Source organism: Miniopterus schreibersii (genome assembly GCF_964146895.1).
Source record: "Miniopterus schreibersii genome assembly, chromosome: 12".
Lineage (NCBI taxonomy): Eukaryota > Metazoa > Chordata > Mammalia > Chiroptera > Miniopteridae > Miniopterus > Miniopterus schreibersii.
Genome location: NC_138112.1, coordinates 35006654 through 35028938, shown reverse-complemented (window position 1 = coordinate 35028938; position 22285 = coordinate 35006654). Strand labels below are relative to the sequence as shown.

General features: G+C 34.9%; 1 protein-coding gene across 1 annotated transcript in view; it reads left to right on the top strand.

Moving 5' to 3' along the window:
• RNF169 (ring finger protein 169) overlaps nucleotides 1-22285 on the top strand; it is a 60695-nt gene that overhangs the window by 5210 nt on the left and 33200 nt on the right. The window contains exon 2 of the mRNA XM_081153019.1: nucleotides 15632-15705. Within this exon, the coding sequence (XP_081009145.1) occupies nucleotides 15632-15705 (74 nt within the window). The remainder of the gene's footprint in view (nucleotides 1-15631; nucleotides 15706-22285) is intronic.

Here is a 22285-nt window from a genome sequence, read left to right as displayed (position 1 = left end):
GACTGTTATTTTTTATTTGACAATCTAAGGGAAAAGAGGTCAGTGCCCCTGACTAAATAGGTGTTGTATGTTTTAAAAATTCTTGCAGCACACTTGTTGAAAATCGCTGGAGTATATGAATAGGACAACTGACAGTCTGGAGGAAACCTGATGAAGGCATTTGAACTGAATGTTGAAAAAAGAGTAAGAATTCACCAGGTTAGGGAGGAAGGGATGGGCATGCCAGGCAGGAGAACCTGCACATGCAAAGGCATAAGGTACTTGACATATTCAGGGACTGACAAGAAATTAAATATAGATGGAATGTGGGACTGGAATGGGGAAGAAGAGAAGAGACTGCAGAAGTTAGGTCATGAAGGGCGTGGCATGTCATGCTAAAAGAATTTGGGACTCTATCCTATAGACGGTGTTGAGCTCTTAAAGATTTTTAAGTAGTGGAAGTACATAATCAGAAATGTGCTTTAGAAAGATAATATTGGTTGGAGTGTGAAAGAAAGATGTGAGTAGAAACTGGAGGAAGGGAGTTCAGTTAGGGGACTATTTTAGTAGTGCAGGCAAGAGATGAAGAGGGGCTGGACTGGACTAAAGCAGTGGCTGTGGGGATTAGTCATTAATTAATAACCATTTGAGGGCCTTCTGTGTGCTAGGCACTGGAGCTACAAATAGAAGCATGATTCTATCTCAGTCAATGTAGTTGGGAAGATTGGTATATAAACATGCAACTGAAATGTGGTGTAATAAGTGCAATTTTAACTGTAATGCAAGATATAATTGTAGAAGGCAATACAGTAAATAGAGCAAGTTCTAGAGACAGACTATCTGTGTTTGAATTCCAGCTCTGCCATTTATAGCTGTGTGTCATTGCTTAACCTCTCTGAACCTTAGTTTCTTCATTTTTAAAATGGGGATAGTAATAGTAGCAAAATTGAAAGGTTATTTTTAAGACTTATTAGAATGCTTGGCTCAAATGCTAGCTATTTTCACAAAAATAGAACACAGCTTCAGTGAGAAGCAGACTCGACTATGAGTATTCAATAAATGGATGAGAGCAGGATAAAGATGAGGGAAAACAGTACATTTAAATGCATAGGAGTATGAAACAAGGAGTTCTAGGGATTGTAGGGAGGAATGGTTGAAGTATACAGTACATGAGGAAGAATGGAAGGAAGTGGAATTGGCAGAAATAAGTAGTTACTGGATAATAATGGACTTTGGATGTCATGCTGAGGAGTGAGGACCCACTGAGAGTCTTAAAGAGGAGTTCATCTTTGCATTTTAGAGAGATCACAACTATGAGTGTAATGTAGCGAATGCATTGGAGAGCCCACATTCTCTTTTAGAAAGATGGCTGAGATAAGCTGAAGACTCTTCTGCTACAAATATCTAAAAAAGTTAAATGCATTCCTGAGCGTGTAGGCAAAACAGGAAAATCTCCAGGTTCCAGAAACGAAAATGGAACTAAAACCCAAAACTTTAAGCCCTGAGCTCATGCTGTGTTGCCCTGGAACAGGGTGAAGGGGTGGAGTGAGGGGTTATTTCTTGTTTTCTGTTTCCAGCTGATTGCATTTTAACCATGTGGAAGAAGGAACCAAAACTAAGACTTCTGCATAAAGCTGGGATCTTGGTGTGCTGCATCCTAGGTGACAGGGTAGGCTAGAGAAAAATCTTCCCACTAACACAAGTCAATAAAAAGAAATCTTGTCTTGATTTGCCTGTGCTTTATGCAAAGAGGAAATGGGGAAAAAGCTTACCTGAGAAATTGAAACATAAGACCTATGCCTCACTCATATTTGGGATCTGAATTTATATTATATGGGTCAGGTATCCCCATGCTGAGAAATTAATATAAAAGCTGGCTCCAAGCTAGTGCTACCCCAGGGTCACCCAGAGAAAGGAAAAACAAGACTCCAAGGGGTACTCCCATATCTCAGCCCACAAGGAATTCTTACAGAAATGAGCCCAACTGAAGATGAATTTATAATTAAAAATTACACACAAGAAAAACAGTTTTCTACCACAAATGATAGTTGGCACTTATAATAAGCAAGATGATTATAGCTCCAATAATTGGGATAGTAGAATGGCAGTTTGAAAGATAATTTAAATGAGCATACTTTAAGTGACTAAAAGTATCAAAGAATTAATTGACATTCAAAGAAATGAATAAGACATGAAACAGGCACATTTGAAAAAAAATTAAACAATGAAAAAGACAGGTTTAAAAACTCAGTAAATAAGTTAAGCAATAGTCTGCATAGATGAAAAGAAAATCAGTAATCTGGGAGTTAGATCTGAGGAAATCCTGAGGAAAACAGTAAGAATGAAGGAAGATATAAAAGATCAGGAAGGCCCAACATCTAATATCAATTCCAGAAAGAGAAATAGAATGAAGGAGATGTAGAATTTAAAGAGATGATGACTTGAAAATATTTTAGAATTAATGAAAAGACGTGCATCCTTAGGTTTAAGACTCATGATTCCCTAGCAGGAATTAAATGAACAAAACAAAACCTCACAACTAAACACATTGGAATGAACCAAGGACACTATTAAAAGCAACCAGAAAGGAGCAACAATCAGAGAGCAGACCTCTCTTAACAAGAGAGGCCAGAAGAAAATTGAATACTATCTTTCAAGTGTTGAGAGAGATCTGAATTTCATGTTCAGATAAGTTATTCGGGAGTGAGGGAAAAATAAAAATATTTTTAGATAAAAATATAGAAAATTTATCACACTGTTTCTGAAAGAACTATTATACTAAACAGTGTACTTCAGGAAGAAAGAAATGTAACTTAGGGGATAGAGTAGGATACAAGAAGTCCTGGTGAACAAAAATTGGTAGGTAAACTTAGCCAACATTTACTGTATAAAACAAAAATAATTTTGATTTAATTTGTGGGGCCTGAAACTGAAGTGGGACTAAAATACCAGGCAAGGATAAAATATAAGCTGGGGAGCAGGGGAAATTGATCAGCATTAAAGAGTTCTAATGGTTTATATATAGTTCAGGAGGACAGAGATATTGATTAACTTTAGGCTTTCAGTCAGATACATATTAAAAATGTAAGGGTAACGACTAAAAGAAAAGAAATATGTATAACTTGATCTACTATACACACATAGAAACAAACACCTCCCAAATGAGAGAATTTATATCCTTTGTAAACAAATGTGGGACATTTACATAATTAGGCACAAAGAAAGTTTCAACAAATACTCGAGATTGATATGTAAACCATGTTATCTGACTCATTACAATAAAATTAGTAATTAATAACATATAACCAATTTCCCCCTGACTATAATTCCTTTGAAAATTCAAGAGCAAACCCAAAAACTAAATAATATATAGATGAAAACAAAATCATGGAAATTGGAAAATATTCAGAATTGAATAACAATAGGAACTCTGCCTGTCAAAAGCTGAGGAATACAGCTGAACCAATACTAAGAGGCAAATTTAAGTGCCTATATCATATTTCATTGATTTTTTAAGATGCTATGATTTATAAGATGAGCTATTATTTTCCAAATACAGTGCTTTCCTACAACTTAGACTTTTTAACTTTATACTTATGAAAGAGCTCTTATAAATTTATTTAGATGTAGATTTAGCATATCATATATATAGTTATAAAAGAAAGTGAAGCAGTAAATTAGTATATTCTTGTGACTTCTTCATATTCAGAGTCTGATTCTTCTAAATCATTTTTTGAGTGAGTCATAGAGGTTTGTGTTTTTCTCCATAGTATTGCTCACTATGTCTTTGAGAGCATTGGTGATACAGCATTTCTCAAAAGAGTACTCCACAGCTATCTCCAGTATTTTCTTTCAGACTGCTGGCACCCATAAAGGTTTGATGCTAGTGCTTTATTGAGCTTGCCAGAAGGTATCCACAAAAGGTTTTCAGATGGGACTCCTAGTTCTTCCTCAGATGGTCTGTAAAAGTTTGGTTGGTTAACATTGAGAGTTTACAGTTATCCAGTCATGCTACCAGGGATAATCACCAAATCACTACATATTTTTTGCAGGCTGCTTATTTAATGCTCTTATGTTCATACCTCTGTAAGCAGTGACAGCATCATCACTGCTGCCTGACTGGCAGCGCTTATAAGATTCCAATTGTAGGAAACATCCCAATTTCAGAGACGTTAATTTGGAAAAATGTATGCCCTAGAATCTGTAAGGTACTTGGATAGAAGAAAGACTGAAAATTATTGAATTAAGTGGCCTACTGAAGAAGTTAGAAAGTAACAGATTAAACCTAAAGGAAGTAGAAGACAGGAAGGAATAAAGATAATAGACATTAATGAATAGAAAACGAGAATAAAAACCAAATCCAACTGGGGAATTAACATAGGATCTATGTTATAGTCAAGGCTCTGGCAAAATTGGTCAAGGAACAAGCAAAAGCAGGAAGGCTTGTTAAGTGTGAAACAGGTAATACATCGTAGATAAGATAAAGATTTTTAAAAGCCCATAAATGCAGAATATGGAAAACTTTATGCCCATGGATATGAAAAATTATATAAAATAGTCAGTTTCCTAAAAAATACAACCTATCACAGCTGACTCAGGAATAAGTAGAAAATGCGAATAGAAATTAACTAACAAAACAAATTGAGTAAATAGTAAAATCTACCCAGTAAGTAATACGTGGATGCAATGAGCTAAATTCAGAATATGCAAACTGTAGGACAGATGGCCCATTTTCGTCCACAGATCGGTGAAGAAGAAGAAAAAGCAGTAGAAGGGAAATATGTAGACTGAAAGACAAGCAGTTTAAGTGTATGTATGAACTTACATGGATCCTGGTTTGAAAAACTATAAAAACATTTTATAGGAATTGAATGTAGGTTGGGTTTTTTGGTATTAAAGCTTATTAAGTTTTTAGTGTGACAATAGTTATCGAGTTACATATGTTAAAAGAGTTATCTTTAGGGGATGCTAACATGTTTCTGGGTAAGATGTTATGATACCTGGGATTTGTTTCAAAATCATTCAAAGGGAGAGGGAGCAGGTAATGATTAAGGGAATAAAAGTAATAAGATTGGCAATGAATTGATTATTGAAATTGGGTGATGGATATGTTGGGGTTCATTATATTGGTCTCTAATAAATATTTGAGACTTTTTCATAGTAAGAAGCAGAAAATTCTATTTAAAAAGCACCATACACAAATGGTTTTACAGGTTACCCAAATATTAAAGGATGGGTAATCCTTATGTAGACTATTCTAGGGAATGAACAAATATTTCCAAACTCATATGGGGAGCTTTTATAACTTGATATCAAAACCACACAAAGACAGTATAAGAGAGGAAAAATACAGGCCAATCTCTTGAATGTAGATTTTTAAAAATTTCAAATGAAATATATACTAATCTAGTAGTGTATTTTTAAAAAATTTCACAATCAAATAGCATTTATTCTGGGAATGGGAGTTTGTAAGAATCTAATGTAATTCACCATATTAATAAACTAAAGGAGAGTAAAACCGTATGATCATCTCAAGAGACTCTCAAAAGAGCATTTGCAAAATCTACAATTATTTAAAAGGCTAGAGCACTTGTAATAGGAACTTTATTTTTTAAGTGGAACTTGTCAATAGGCATGATTAGTGACTAAGAACAGTCAAGACGATTTTAGAGCACATTGATTGTCAAATATTAAACTACTATAAATATTAATTAAAACAGGTACTGGTTTTCAGGATAGTTGAATAGCCAGTGTTAAATAATTAAAGATTCAAAAAAAAAGTCCAGCCATATGCCCTCATATATTTGAATTATATTTGAATTTGGTAGATGACAGGTGACATTATAAATCGGGAATGGGGCAAAGGTTATCATTTTCAGCAAACTCTTTTAAAAGACTTTAGTACAAAATGGTGCTGGTATTAAAGCACTTTCTCACTGGTTCATTTAACAAACAAAAAAATTTTAAGCCACTGTCTTAAACAGAGACACATACCTAGAGATCATCCCTATCTTCATGGAAATGTCATTTGGGGAGTCAGAGGCAGAGATGCATAATTATAACTGGTAAAAGATGCTACTACAAGTAAGATAAGTGCAGAATGTTTTGAGGGCCTACAGGAAACTTGTAATTCTCTGGGTTGATGGGAAAAGCTTCACAGAGGAGAGGGCACTAAGGGTTTTGAACTAACCATATAATGAAAAGGAGAAAAAGCATTTTGGGAAGAGGAAGTGGCATATATAAAGTCAGAGGAAATGCAGGGTATGGCATTTATAGAAATAGTAAGATGTGTGGAGGCTGGGAAGGGGAAAAGTATTAAGAGAATTGACTGGAGTGGTAGGTTGGGTCCTGTGTATAAATCTTGGAGGCAGAGGGAAGCCAGTGAAAGTTATTAAGCAGGAGGATAATAGGGTCAGGTCTCTGTTATAAAGAACTAAGGAAACAGTGTTGACCATAGTTGGAGACAGAGTGGCCAGTTAGGCTACCGTTTAATACACACAGAATCAGTCTGTACCAATTAGGTACTGGAGGATTAGATGAGAGAAACAACCCTGTTAAGCTAGGTGTTCCTCCTCCTGTATGGATGAATGCTGGTAGTACAAAACCAGTGGGTGGTAGATTTGAATGTATGTTGATACGGTTCCAAATCCTGCACTCTTCCTAATTTTGGTATTATTCCATCTTGTGGACTATTGTGAATGATTCTTCGCCTCAAACAAAGCATAAATTAAGTTTTATTGGAACACAGTCAAAGGAGTTTATATACTAGGGTAATGGTGGATATAGTGATGGGTGCAACCACATGGTCTTGGTCTGCCTAGGTCTGCAGGACCTTCATTTCTGCAGCATTCCTATGCCAACATTTGCTTCCGTGACTTCTTTTATTGTATGCCTCATTTTGCTTTGACTATACTGATCTGATGTGGGCTGCCTCACTATGCGTTGGGCATATGTTGTTTGGGCCATTTCTGGATTCAACAAGGAATCTTATTTACTCTGGTTTAATACCTGCTTTTGTCAGTCCTGTTGATCTTTACTCTCTCACTTTGTCCTTCTCTGACCTAGGGGTTTTAGTCGATTTGGCTGCTGTAACTGAGTGCCATGAACTGGGTGGTTATAACTGACAAAAATTTATTTCTCACAGTCCTGGAGGCTTGGAAGTTAAAGGTGAAGGTGCTGGTAGATTTGGTGTCTTGTGAGGGCCCACCACTTCGTTCATAGACAGCTGTCCTCTTGCTGTGTCCTCACTTGGTAGAGGAGCAAGGGAGCTCTCTGGGGTGTCTTTTATATGGGCGCTAATCATCATCATTTTGGGGATTAGGTTTCAACATGAATTTTGGAGGGACACATTCAATTTATAGCACCAAGGTTTGGCAAAATACTGTCTGCAGGCCAGATCCAGCCTGCTGCTTATTTTTGTAAATAAAGTTTTATTGGAATACAGCCATTCTCATTCATATTGTCTCCAGCTGTCTTCATTCCACAACAGCAGAGTTGAGCAGTTGAGCAGTTGTGACCACAAAGTTGGACTACAAAGCCAGAAATATTTACTATTTGGTCATGAGTCTACACAGCCTCAGGCTGCTTAGCACTCCTCATTTTTCTTTCTAGATCAAGGTACAATCAGGTGAATTCTTTAAGCTAAGGGAGCAGATGCAACTTGGAATTTGAATATTATTAATTTTTATTAGCAGTTAATTTAATAAGTAAGCACTTTCCAGTTGCCTCCCAAATATATAGAAAAAATACTAGGTGACATTTTTTAAAAATTTAATTCCTTATACTTTCCTACAATTCTGAAAAATTCTACACAGAAAAGGTTAAGTAGAATTTTTCTTTTTGGCCTATACAACTCTCCTATATATTCTTTGTGCTTTAGCAGGACATAATTATTCACTATCCAGCCGCCACACTTAAAGTTTTTTTTTATTATGGCAAAAAACAACAAAACTTACCATCTTACCCTTTTAAGTGTGCAATTCAGTAGTGTTATCACACTTACGGTCATGCTCTGTTGTTCTTGTGAACTGCTCTTCTTCATCTTTCACGTATCTAAGTTTTACTGATGAGACTCAGCTTTACCCCACCTTCTTAAAGCCTTGCCTCTCCTTCCTAGTCTGTGTTCTTTTCCTCCTGCAGAGGGCTATGGCAGTGTTTGCTTGTAAGATTCATTTGGCAATTGTTTATATGGTGACATTGCATCTGTCTTCGTCTCTGTGGCTATTTTAATCTATTTTTAAAACTTTTATGAATTTGTCTTACCTAGTAAGCTATGTTATAAATGCTTTGAGGAAAGGGTCTTGTGCTTTTTTCCGTGTTTTCGCTGCCCGCAGTACTCCCTTGCTTCCTCACTGCTCATTTTCTCTAACTTCCTAAGCTCTGGTAACTGTTTCCATTATTCTTACGCACTTTTATGTGATAACTTCATCTGTTATCACTAATATTTTCTTTTTCTCCCTTTGTGATTTCTACAGTTATATTGCTGTTTCTTTTTCCATTTGTTATTGTCATTTCTATGTTTAATGTTTTTTCATGTTTGAAATTATAAAATATATTTCAGTCTGGAGACTTGCATCTCTCATTTAATGGTTCCTATGTTATTAAAGTAATGGCATGTTATTAAAAAATCTTTCTATATAATTTTAATGGCAGAATAATGATACATTATATGGACTATCCAGAACTAGACTAACCATCCCTCAATATTGGACATTTAGATTATTTTCGGTGTTTGTTTTATAATTATGAGCAATGTTATAACGAAAATCGTTTCTATGTAAAAGTTTTTCTATATTTTAGATTTTTTTTAGATTCCTAGAAATTATTAGGTCAAAAATTATAAACATTTTATAAGTCTTTTGTATGCAGGCTGTGACATTTTGATTTGATTAGTTCTTTGCCAAAGGATAGTTTTAAAACACAAATAGTGTAAGTTAATGTAGTAGTAATCTGTGGTGTTAATTATGTTACTTAAGTAAGCAGCCTTAAAATTCGATATTAATATTTTATTAGCTTTTAACTTTTTCTCTTTGTACTTCCTCTTTTCCCAGGTAAACACTCTTTATATTACCAACTGTAAATTGTTACTTGTCTTGGGCAAGTGGGTAAATGAGCAGTTGCATTAGTTGAAGACAGTTGGCACTTGGCTGTCATCTGCGCTATTGGAGGATTAGGAATAAACCAAAAGCTAGTAGGTAAAATAGAAAACACTTTAGTGTGCTTTTAGAACACATTTGTGGTTCACTCCCTGTTTCTACCTTCTTACTTCTTCTGGTGTACTTAATTTAACATTAAAACTTCCCGTTTGCATATTCCATTTGACAGTGGTTAGTCAGAAGATTAGTGAGCAGGATAAGCAGTCAATCTTGAGATTAATACAGATAATGGCCCTTGTTTCCAGTGTATCTCTGCACCTATGTTTTGTTATCTCTTGGTGTTCTATGCAGTACTTAGGTGTTTAGTTTTATAATTCTTAGATGTTCTATAGTTGTTTCACACACATATGTTTTTCCTTCCCTAGGAAGATTGTAAGTTTCTTTAGGACTTGGCCCACTCATGTTCTACGTTTGTTATGTACCTCTCTTGACTTTCTCAAAGGAACATTCTCTACTTTTGTTGTGTTCCTTGCTGCTCATTCCCTCGTTAGTAATGGTTTGCGTTTTCATGATGAGAATCTTGCATTCTCCACTGCTCATGAAGAACGTAGATTTTGCTTCTGGCTATGATGGAACAAATTGAAGCAGACCAAAACTACTGCTGAGAATAACTAGAAAAGCCTGATTTAGAAAAAAATCTATATGAAGGCATTGGTAAGTTGCCAAGGCAACCAAGACTTCAGACATTTGTGGATTCTTGGCAAAGGGAGAGTGCAGCTATTAAGAAGCAGAAAAGCCAGCAGAGCTTTCTTCATGGAGCTAGAAATAAAAATAAAAAAATTGTAGTTCAGGGCTGCCAAGGCAACCAGAACCTGAGAGGCCAGATACCAGAGAGAAAGGAGGTACATCCCCCCTCCCTCTGCTCCCCTCCACCTGCTTTTTTCTCCTGAGGCATTTGCTGATTTTTAAACTGTGCAGAGTAAAAACTAAGAGCTTCACAGAAAGCTACTGAAAAGCAAAGCACTTTATAGTAGTTCTTCAGTGTTGAGAAAAAGTCAGGACTTCTAAGGAAGGAAGTCTTGGTAAACACTCATTTGGACCCTTGAAGGGCTACACACTAGGGTGGAATGAGCTTTTCAAGCTTTGCTAAGATTGCAGCCTGCCTTGAATCAGCTCATGTCCTGCCTTCATTCTAATTGCCTATCTGAGAACACGGTGAATCCTCTGTAGGAATATATTATCCAGAGCCTCTAGACTTTTTTGTACACAATGAATGACATTCTAACAGAATTACCAGGTAAACCAAGAAACCACTCCATGAATAAAAACAGACAGTATAGAAATACATTCATGGTATCCCAGTTATGTGATAGTGTATTCATTCAGTCTCTAGTTGAAGAACATTTAGGTTGCTTCCAGTCTTTAATATTGATTTGCAGTGAACATTCTTACATGCACATCTTTGTACATATGCATGCTATTTAGCTTTAAGATAAAGGATTACCTTGCCAACTCTTGCCTTTATCAGACTTTTTCATCTTTGCCTATCTGATAGAGAAAAGCATTTTGGTTTAAAAGGTTTTAATATCTTGAAATATGAGTGAAATTGAACAGATTTTAATATGTTTATAAGTCATCTAAATTTATTTTTTCTGTTAACTTCCAGTTCATGTTCTTTGCCCATTGTTATATGGCTTTTAAAAAATTGTTAAAGAGGTAGTAAGACATAGTGAATAAGAGCACAGGTCCCAGAGCTAGGCTGCTGGGTATAAATCATGGCCCTTTCACTTATAGCAGTGTAGCTTTGGGCAAAGTAAAGGCTCTGTGCCTCAGTGTCCTCATTTGTAAACTGGGGATAATAGTATCTCTCCGTTGGGTCATTATGAAGATTAAATTAGTTAGTAAATATACAGTCCTTAGAAATGGGCTTGGCATAATGTGCTATATAACTGCTAGCCATCACGGTGATGCTGCTGCTGGTGACAGAGATGGAAATTAGCCAAAGAGATTTTTTTTTATTTGCCCAAGGGCAGATAGCTAGTAAGTGGGAGTATTCAGATCAAGGTTTAGGTCTTGGAACTCTAAGCCCGAAATTATTTTTCATTGTGCTGCACTGTTAAGTGGAACCTACAGAGTGAGCAGCTCAAACAGCCAGGCGCCAGGCACCTTTGGATTTGAGAGTTGTCAGGGTAGTAGCTTCCCAATAAAGTTCAGTGAGTTTCTTTTTCTAATTTTGTATTTAGTGTGGATGCTTTGACAATGAATGATACTCCATTCCTGAGGGTTTGGTGCAATTAGCAAAATACTTGTTTGTTTTGTTTGCCTCTATTAATAACCAGTCACCACGCCCCAGAGAAAATCCTTTTTAGGAAGGTCCTTCAAGGAAGTATAGAGCTGCTCCTATAGTTTATGTTAGACTGAATGCAATAGTCAGTTTAGATCACTAGCCATAGGTGTGTGTCATTCTTAAGGCATCATATGGTTAGAGTTTCCCTTCCTGCTAAACATAGTAGTCAGAGGACAGGCATCAAGAAAGTACTTGAGCCACTGGATTCATTTACAAAATATTCAGATCTCAATGCCACCTGAAGCCCTTGCTGGCATTTCTTTTCTGTGAGGTGAAGGAAGGGTGAGTGGTGTTTCTGTCCTTTAGAAACACTTGAAAATCCCATAGAAGCTGGTGGAGGAATTGGTGAGTTTGGGACTAACTCCTCTGGACTAAGGAGTAAGGAGGATGGTGTTACCTTTTCTGGTTCTTTTGGCATCTTGTTGCTCTGCTTATTATTTTTAAAGAACTTGGTTTTTTTAGAGCTGTTTTAGTTTCACAGCAAAATTGAAAGATACAGAGATTTCCCATATACTCCCTGCTCCCATACATACATAGCCTCCCCCATTATCAATATCAGAATGGTAGATTTGTTACCAAGGATGAACCTACAATGATATAGTCACCCAAAGTCCATAGTATACTTTAGGGTTCACTCTTGGTGGTGTACATTCTGTGGATTTTGACAAATGTATGGTGACATATATCTACCATTATAATATTGTACGGAGTATTTCACTGCCCTAAGAATTCTCTGTGCACTGCCCTGCCTTCCCTACTCTATCCCTGGCAGTATTTGTTAAATGTAAATTCGTACTCCTCACTACCCCTGCCCATTATTTTTATTCTCAAATAAGTCAAGACATAGTAAGATTTCAGTCAGTATGTAGAGTACCTACTTGGCCTTATTTATGAACTTTGAGATTTCTTAATATTTCAAAGTGAATTTAACTTTTCATATAACCTGTATCAAAGGAGTTGGCTCACTATCTTTATAAATTGTACTTGCAAATAGATCAGACCAAACTGTAATTTCTTTATCTCACTAGCACCAGAGACAATTTTATAGTTATTAGATTCTACTGCCTACCACTCTACTGTCTGAAATAGTTTACAAAATGTTTTCACTCTCTATGCTCATTTGGTCCTCATAATAGTCTGTCATGATAGGTACTCTGATTTTACAGAAGAGGGAATTGAGATTGGCTTATCCAAGGCTCTGGAAGCTTCTAAATTGGGAATTAGGCTTTTAACTTTGTATTATTTACACTATATAATGGGGATGTTAAGCTCTTTGGACATCTTGTTCTAAATGCCAGCAAGAACCATTTTAGTGAAAGAAAATTTTTTAACAGTAAGCAAAAATTAACATTTCTATCAGGGTATCATTAAAGTATTTTTAGTCCCTTGTGTTGGATAATAGACTTATTTATTTGTAAACCTGAATAAAATTATGTTTCTTATGTTGCTTCCCAAATAAAAATAAAAGATTTTGAATTTTTAAAAGTAGATATGAGAAGAATCTTATACTTTGTACCAGAAGAAACTATGATAGAATTTGTTATTATATCTTGGCCCTAGGAAGGTCTTTCCAAATATGATGCAAAAATGCAGAAGCCATAAAAGTGAAGTTTGATTAATATAACTACATAAAAATAACCACTATAAGCTAAGTCAAGACAAATGATAGACTAGGAAAAGTATTACTGCGTGTGTGACATAAGACTAATTTTTCTTATATAGAGAGAGCTTTAACAAATCAAGAAGAAAAAGTTAACTCAGTGGGAATAAAAGAAATCCATATGTTTCATGTCAAAGGAAATGTAAATAACCCAAACATGAAAAGTACTCAATTTTACTCATAATAATATATAAAATTTCATCTAAGCTAAAAAGTTTCATTGTGTTGGAAAAGGTGTGGTATGAGGAAATGGCACTTTCATTGCTGGTGGGACTGTAAATCGATACAGGCTTCATGAAGGAAAGATGATTTGGTGTTATCTGTCAGAATTACAAAAACACAGTGTTTTTAACCTCAGCAAAATTTTTGCTGATTGTAACAATTTAATCTATGGATATACTTATAGGAGTGTAAAATTATGTATCTGCAAGATCATTCCTTATAGCATTGTTTTAATAGTCTCTGGAGATTTAAACTCACCTTGATATCTGTATTTTGGTCTTCCTCTATTCTCAGTATTAGTTTGTCTTCTCTTTTTTCTTAACCAGTTTTACTAGAGGTTGGTTTATTGGTCATTTTATAGTAAAAAATAGAATCAGCCAGGGTTGTTAGTTTTAATCAGCAGAAATCTACTCTGGCAAACTTAAGCAGTAAAGGAACTTATTGAGAAAAAAAATTGGTAGCTAGAAAACTTGACTTGGAAAATAGTACCTAGGATCCAACAGCAAAGTTGATATAATATGATTTCTTTGAAATTTTTTGAAACTTCTTCGTGACCTAGTATATTTTTAATTGTCCTTATTTGCTTTAAGGAATATATATACTGTTCATTGAGTGCATACATGTATGTAAATATATATGATCAACTTTGTTAATTTTATGTTCAAGTTTTCTATATTTTTACTAACTTTTGGTCTGCCTGATCTGATTTTAACTATGGTATATGAAATTTTCTTACCATTATTTTGGATTTATTAATTTCTCCTTATAAGCAAATTAGTTTTTGCTGTGATGTACATTCATATAAGTTCATGATTATTTTATCTTCTTGTTGGGTTGCCTTTTAAATCATTATGTAATGTCTCTCTTTATTCTTTTTAATGATTTTCTCTTGGTTTTGCCATATACTAGTTCTGTGGCCTTGAGCAAGTCATTAACCTCTCATTTCCCCTATTGTAAAATGTGTATAATACCTACCTTATAAAGTTTCTGTGAAGTTTCACTGAGAAAGTATATACACAAAATGGGTTCAACATTAATGGATTGAAAATACTTTTTTGCCTTAAGGCTTTTGCTTTTCCTTCCCCTTGTCTTTTAAAGCATCTAATTTTAAATACTGTTTGCCTATAGTTGGAAATGTGCTTAAGGGATATGATTAAAATAGTCATCAGGACTTTTTTTTTAAGTGGATGAAGGTGATAGAATGTTCTGTCTCCCAAATCCAGGGCCTAACAATTTTCTAGTACTTAGTAGACCTTTAAGTTACTGTTTTCTGTATCTGCGTTAGGTGCAATGTTTCTATCTAAGTCTTCCACTCTTCTCAGGGGTACTAAATAAGAGCCTTTCTAAAATAGTTGAGACAGCTGAAAAATGACAAAGTCAACTTTTTGAGGAGCCTACTTTTCTACAAGTATCTATCAACCTAATGGGATATAGAGTTATTAGTAAGTCAAAATAAATACTGTTTCAATCACTGAATATACATAGGAGTATATAGAAGTGTCACGTACACTTAAGGAGTTTGTATGTACTTTCCCCCACCTTTTTGATAGCATTTAGGACTTATCTTTTATTCCTGTTCTTAACTTGGATTTTTATCATCAATTTATATAATCAACATGTATTGTGTACCTCCTATGGGCCTGAGTATCTCAGATTCAGAATTTTAGCTGATGAAACAGCATACAAGATTTAAAAATATGACATATATATATATATTGTAACTAGGATAGAGAGACACAGTGCTTTAGAAAGATAGTCTCTGGAGAACCTTGAATGACATGTTGAAGAGTTTGAGGGTAAAAAAAGCAGGTTATATACTGGAAATATTTATAGATTGTGTACAGGAAAACGCCCTGGTGGAAATGTTGAAAAGAAATAGAAAAATACATTATGAATAAAACTTGAGCTCATTTAAAATGTTACTTGGTAACACTGAACTAAGAGCTTTAAATATAGTTTTTCCTTAAGGTCTTTTAATATGTTACTTTACCAGTGAGGCCCTTCCAGACCACTCTATATAAAATAATCTTTTTCTTCCATTTTACATTTATTTTCCTCCATAGCACTTAGTACCACCAGTTCCCCTGCACAAGATTGTAAACTCCGTAAGAGCAAGGTCTTGGTTTGTTCACTACTTCTCCCCAGTGCTTAGAACTGTGCCTGGTTTACACCCTTTAATAATCATTTGTTAAATGAATGAATGTTCAAATTAAGATGAACGCAGTTTTTAGTGTAGTTTATAATGTGGGGACAGCAGTAGGACAAGGTGTTGGTGGGTTCCTTCCTAGAAAGTCCTGTTAAAAACATCTTCTTTTTCCTTTCTTCCAGAGTTTATATTCAGAACACCGATCAAATTAAGCAAGCCTGGGGAACTTCGTGAGGAATATGAAAGCCTGAGAAAGGTATAGTATACATGCTATCATGCCATTCATTTCTTTAAAGTAAATTCAAATAATGGCATTAAAGAATACTTAGTGGGAGTTTTGATTTACCTAGGGTTTTTAAAATTTACAATGCAGCGCCTGTCTTTCTTCACACTACCTTATAGCAGCATAGTTAGATTGTAGCTAAATTGGAAGTAGAGTAAACCTTAACTGAGAACCTCTTCTAAGCTGTCCTTTCAAAAATGAAAGTGTAGTTCATAGTGCCTGTCACACACCTGCTGCAATAACTGGCTGCCAAGAGAGGTATTCTTGGCATTTAAATGTTAGTTAAAAGTTAACATTCAAGCTTTAATAATAATAGCTTATATTATTTTTCCTAATCTTGCAAGTTTCTTCTAATTACATGTATCTGGTATTATCTTTTATTGTGTTCACTCTGGTAAGTACTCCAGAAGAACTGTAATGTAGGCCAGTAATAGTGTAATGGAATAATTTCCTAGAGAACGTTTACTCTTGGGAAAGCTTTTACCTGTGTCTCTATCATCTTATTTTGGATATTTTCAAGCTAATTGTCTGGGAATCACTTAGAGAATTAAGACTTCAAAAAGGCTGGTAATAAGACGTATGTTACAAGATTTGTACCATCCTTCCCCACCTTCATAACTGATTAGATAATCATTCTACATGTGGATATTTAATATTTTACTAAGGTAAGTAATCCACTTAATCTGAATCAGATATCTTCATAAAACAGAGGTGAGACAGTAGTATTATTTGTAGCATTTTATAGTGAATAAAAGATCAGTATTAGTAAGGTCATGTTAAAAAGATAATAGAAAACTGTGCTTAATTACTATACATTCTTTGATCCTTTTTAAAATAAGGATGTCATATGTTGAGTTGGGTCCTCATCCTCCTCTTATATTGGTATGGTGAGATTTTTTGTGTTTTTTTTTTTAAATCACAAAGTTTTTTTCTGCATAGTAAGAAATTATTCTCAGGGACCACATCAAAAGAACCACAGATTCCTCTTAAATAAAATTCCAGAATATGCAGATACTTAGTTCTAATTTACCTTTTTAAAAACTTGGAGAATATGGAATTTTAAAGCTGTCAACCTGAAGATAAAGAGAAAACAAGGACTTGGAGGTAGAAAAAGGAGTTAAAGCAGAAGGCATAGTAAAAGTAGAGGTTTTTATAAGCCTTGAGAGAGAGGAGAAACCTTGTGGTACTTTTTTCTTGTTTGGTTTTATTTATTTATTTATTATTTATTTTAAAAAATATATCTATTGATTTTTCATGGTTTTATTTATTTAAAAAAATATATCTTTATTGATTTTTCAGAGAGAGGAAGGGAGAGGGAGAGAGAGAAACATCAATGATGAGAGAGTCATTGATTGGCTGCCTCCTGCACACCCCCCAATGGGGATTGAGCCTGCAACCCAAGTATGTGCTCTGACTGGGATCTTCTGGATCCTAGGTGGATGCTCAACTGCTGAGCCATGCTGTCCCGGTAGGAAGATGGTTTTAGAGGGGACTGATGGTATATTGTTGTTGAGGGAACCTGGACATCTCATCATTGGATTGTGTCATTTGGGTTAAATAAAAGTTAGCTACAGGTTCTTCTCCCCCACACCTCAGATACCCAAGTTATCTTGCATCCATGTATAACATGTAAAGTGGAAATTCAAGTCATAAAATAAAAAGTCACTAATGGCATATCCATATAATGGAATCCTGTTCAGCAATAAAAAGGAATGAATCATTGATATATGCTACTACGTGGATGAACCCCCCAAAGATGCTAAGTAAAAGAAACTAGGTACAAGTGACTATATATTGTGCAATTCCATTTATAGAAAATGTTCAGAATAGACAAATGTATAGAGACAAACAGGTTCATGATTGATTGGAGTAGAGGGTAGGAATGGGAATTAATAATAAATGGGTATGAGTGATTTAATTATAGTGGTGAAAATTTCTAAAGCTGATTTATGGTGTGTTTCACAACTTGGTGTATTTACTAAAAATCATTAAATTATACATTTGAAATGAGTGAGTTCTATAAGATGTAAAATATGCCTCAGTAAAGTTATAAAAAATTTAAAAGGCGCTAGACATTTGTATGGAGACCTTGATAGAGAAAAAGATGTCTCAGAGTGCATATTTTCTGAAACAAAATAAATAAATATGTAATTAGGTGGATGAATCTCTAGGGAAGGAACATCTTTAAAAGGTGGTACTGAGTAAGGGATGGTAAGTGGAAATTAACTCTATAGGATTCCCCATTACTAATTTGATGTGTAACATACTACTAATATACTTTTTATTTAGTATACCTTATTATTTTGTATAAGTGGCAGTAAAAACCTTTATAAGGGCTATAAAAAATTAACAAGAAATTTTATTCCCCTAATTCTGGTTCTTTTAAAAGATGTTTACTTAATAATCGTAGATTATCCTGCCCATGGGGTAGTGTTATGCCTACTGAGGTTACTATGGATTTCTAAATTTTATGATTTTGTGAATAGGTTTATATTTCTAAGTATGTTTAAAATTTTCTTTCTGCCATATGTTAAACTTGTATTTTTCAAATAAGAAACATAATGTAGGGGTATGCAGAGCAAAATGTGAATATTTCTCTTTTTCTTATTTCCCACTCTCTTTCCCAGAGGTAACTGTTGGCAGCAGTTTAGTGTATATTTTAGATCCTTCATCTACTTACACACACACACGCACACTTTAGTCTTTTTCAGCATAATGAAATCATGGTGTGTATTCACTTATTCATGGTGTCTTTACTGTGTACCAGGTATTGGGTATACAGTGCTGAGTAAGATATCCGAGGTCCTTGCCCTCAGGGAGATTTCATTCTAGTTGGGAAGAGTGTAAATAAGCAAACACATAATATGTATTAATAAAGCAGGATAAGAATAGTTAAGGGGAGTGGAAGAGAAACTTGAGGAGCCACAAATAGACTGTTTTAGATAAAAGTGATCAGGGAAGGTCCTTCAGAGAAGGCACCATTTAAGTTTCAACCTGAAAGAAGTGATGGAGCAAACCAAGTTACAGGTATAAGGAGAGCACATTCCATCCAAAGGAAGCAGCAAGTGCAGATGCCCTGAGACAGAAACAAGTTTGGCTTGTTCAGGGAGCAGTGTGGCCAGAGCTAAGTGTGCAAGTGGTAAGTGGAAGGGTGGTATAGGGATTTGGTAGGAGATGAGCTGGGAGAGATAGAAAGGCCAGATCAAAGAAGGCCTAGTTGACCTGGTAAGGAGCCTACATTTATATAGAATGTGATGAGAAGCTGGTAATATGATCTGGCTTAGACTTCTAAAAGGTCCCTGGTTGCTATGTGGGAAATAAGCTGTAATGGGCCTAGGAGTTAGAAATTGTATTTACTGTGAATAGTAGAGCCCTCAAAATAATGACTCAAACAAATCAGGAGTTTTATGTTTCTTAACAAAAAACTGGAGGTTGGCAGTCCAGGATTGATATGGCAGCTCCATGGCATCAGGGATTCAGGCTCCTTTTGTCTTTCTGTTTAGACATCTTCAAGTGTGCCTGTCTCATTGTGGTATAAGTTGGCTGATACTTCTCAAAAAGCTCATCTAGACAGAAGGCAGAAAAACATGGTGTTTTAGCTGGGTACATTAACTTCCTAAGTGAAACCAGGATTATCTTATTAAGGAAGGAGAGAGTGTATATTGGGTAGGCATCTAGCAGTCTGCCTCATGGATCAAGAATGGAAATAAGACCAATTAGGACACTTTTGGAATAAAAGAAGCATGTTGGAGAGAGAGATGCAGTAGACTTGAAGGTGGATACAAGGAAGTTGCTAGTTTGGAGACCATGGTTCTTTAAGGAGGGAATTGAGAACATGAGGTACATGTTCATTGATGCACAGTGAAAGAGTTGTGTGATCAATGGATGGGAAGTTTTAATGGTGATAAAGAGTTGTAAAAGTAGGGCTACTGGCATGTAAGTAAAGCTGGAAAGCTAGGAAGTGGTGGCCTAAATGTGAGGGGGTTAAAAGTGAGTCTGGGAGGTAGTTTAGTTATTGGACATGACAGGGTTTAGGGTATGATTGTGGGAGTAGGTAACTGAAGTAGGAAGGAAGAAAATATTTATTTAGAAGGAAGTGAAGAAACTGAGAGAGTATTCTGATATTGAAATCTTTAGGAATGATCACTGAAGTAGTTGGAGAGAAACTTAGATGATAAGTTTTTCTATGAATTAGGGGACTTGACAGAGAGGGATCTTAGGTATGCCAGCCTGATGATAAATACTTGAAAGAAGCCAGGATTTTTGAGGAATAATATGATCCATTACTTTTTTTTTTGCTAACAATATGATTTTGGGGGTTGGGCTTTCAGATAGATACTTTTTCATCCTGAATAATATTTCATAGTGTGGATGAAGCATAATTCACTTAGCCATTCCATTATCATTGGTAATTTAAATTGTTTCCCATTTCCCCCAATTTAAAAGGGATGTTACACTGAATACACATGAATGTATATGAGCAGATATTTCCATTACCTTAGATTCCTAGAAGTGAAAGTGCAGATTTAAAGGGTATGTATACTTTGTATTTTGTTGGATATCAACAAGTTACTTTTTTAAAAGACTTTTTCAGCTTACTCTCTCACCAACAGTAAATGAGAGTGCCCCCTTTTTTCAGATCCTTGCTCTAAACCATTATCATTATTTTTTAATATTTTGCTAATCTGTTGTATAATATGATATCTCATTGCTTTAATTTACATTTGCCTGATTACTAGAGAGGAGGAGCATCTTATGTTTACTGGCCATTTATATGCTTTCCGTGAATTGCTTATTTATAACCTACAGATGTGAAAACCAGTTCCATCTTTTGGGTATTTGTAATTTTGACTGCTAATAACATGCTTTTTTGTTGCTGTTCTATGCTTTTATAGATTTAGTGTGTTAAGAAGTTTTACGACATTTTAAGTATAAGGAGAGTATTAGCATATGCTCAGCCTTCCATCTTGCTGTATTGTTTGAGAAATTATTCATTCTTAAAAAATATGTATATATATGTATATATACACACACTCATTCTTGTTATATTCTTGTCTGCAGTAAATATGTTCAAATGAAAATATAATTTTCAGGAAGAAATTATTTCAATATTGAGTTCATTTTATGTTTTCATTCTATATGAGATTGTAAGTCATTTTTGTCTTTTGAAATAATTGATTCATCTCTTGAAATTCTATTTATTTGTTGGATTAAGCTTCTTATTTACACCGTTATTTCTTCTGCTTATACAGTATGTTAGGTGCTTAACTTTGACCACGTGGTTAAGTAATAGTTGCTTTATGTTAGAGTTGGTAAACATATTGGCCAGCATGCGCTTGTTTTGTCTTTGAATCATTGGACTCTGGAAGGTTGATGGTAGGGGAAAAACAGCCTTTGCTTCTAGACTGCTTATCTCCCTGGTTTCTGTAGTGGGAAAGATGAACTGCTTTCGATAATTCTGTGGATCACATGAGTGGTTTAGGCTTTCTCTAAATTGGTTTACTGACCTATCCATTTTCTTTTTTCTCCCTCCCCACTGGTTCGTTTTTGAGGAGTATTTTCTCCCCATTGCTGGCTAAATTATTCAAGTCGTAAGCATGCAGTTCTGAGTCCTTAGCCAGAGCACAGAGTAATCAGATATGGTCAATGAGTTACTGAAGGGACTAATGTCTCTATAAGGCACACGTTAACTTTGGTAAAGGAATTTTTTTAAAGGTAAGTTAACTTTTAGGACCTAATTATCTTTGAACTTATATATCTTTAAATTCCCTTGTATTATCTTTCTGCCATGAACTGTAAAATATAATGTACTTTATTAAAACTTAACATTTCACTTAAATCTATTTGACTGTGTAATGAATCATTAGCTGAATGTTGAGGGGGCCTTACCCCTAACCCCTCCTTTTTAAAAAAAAATTACTTATTTTAAAAGAATCTTATATTTACCTGGTAAGCTTAAAATATGTTCTGTCACACCACAGAAGTAGCCGGTTATTTGCTTGTTTAAAAATATTTTTCCTATTATATTGTAAAATCTTTCAAGATGGATCTGTTTGTTTAGTCTCTTTAACTCTCCACTGCATCTAATACAATATCTTGCACATAGGTAGTCATCAAATGCTGATTGATTTGTTGATTATATAGTTTCAGAGCCATTTCTTTTAAGAGAAATGGCTTGTGTAAGAATGTATGGCTGGCTCATGATAGAACTAGTGGTATTTTAAGATTTCTAGAGTTCTTTTTGCTACAACACTTTTTTTTTCCCTTCCTCTGAAATGTTATGTAATCTTTGAGGAAATGCTTACTTTTAGTATGTGCTGAAATGCCTCTCTCTGGAACCAGAAAATAGATACAGCATCTTCTACATCTTTGAGAGCAGGTAAGCTGTATAGTACTAAGAAGGAAAAATGCAAAAGAATAAGTTTTAATTTTGACTGCATGAGGGAAGAACAGTTGTTTTATAGGATGCTCAAAATCCAAAAATGTTAAACGTGGTTGTTTTTTCCTTTTGCTACTTACACCTACCCAGACAAATGAGGAAAAACAACTTTAT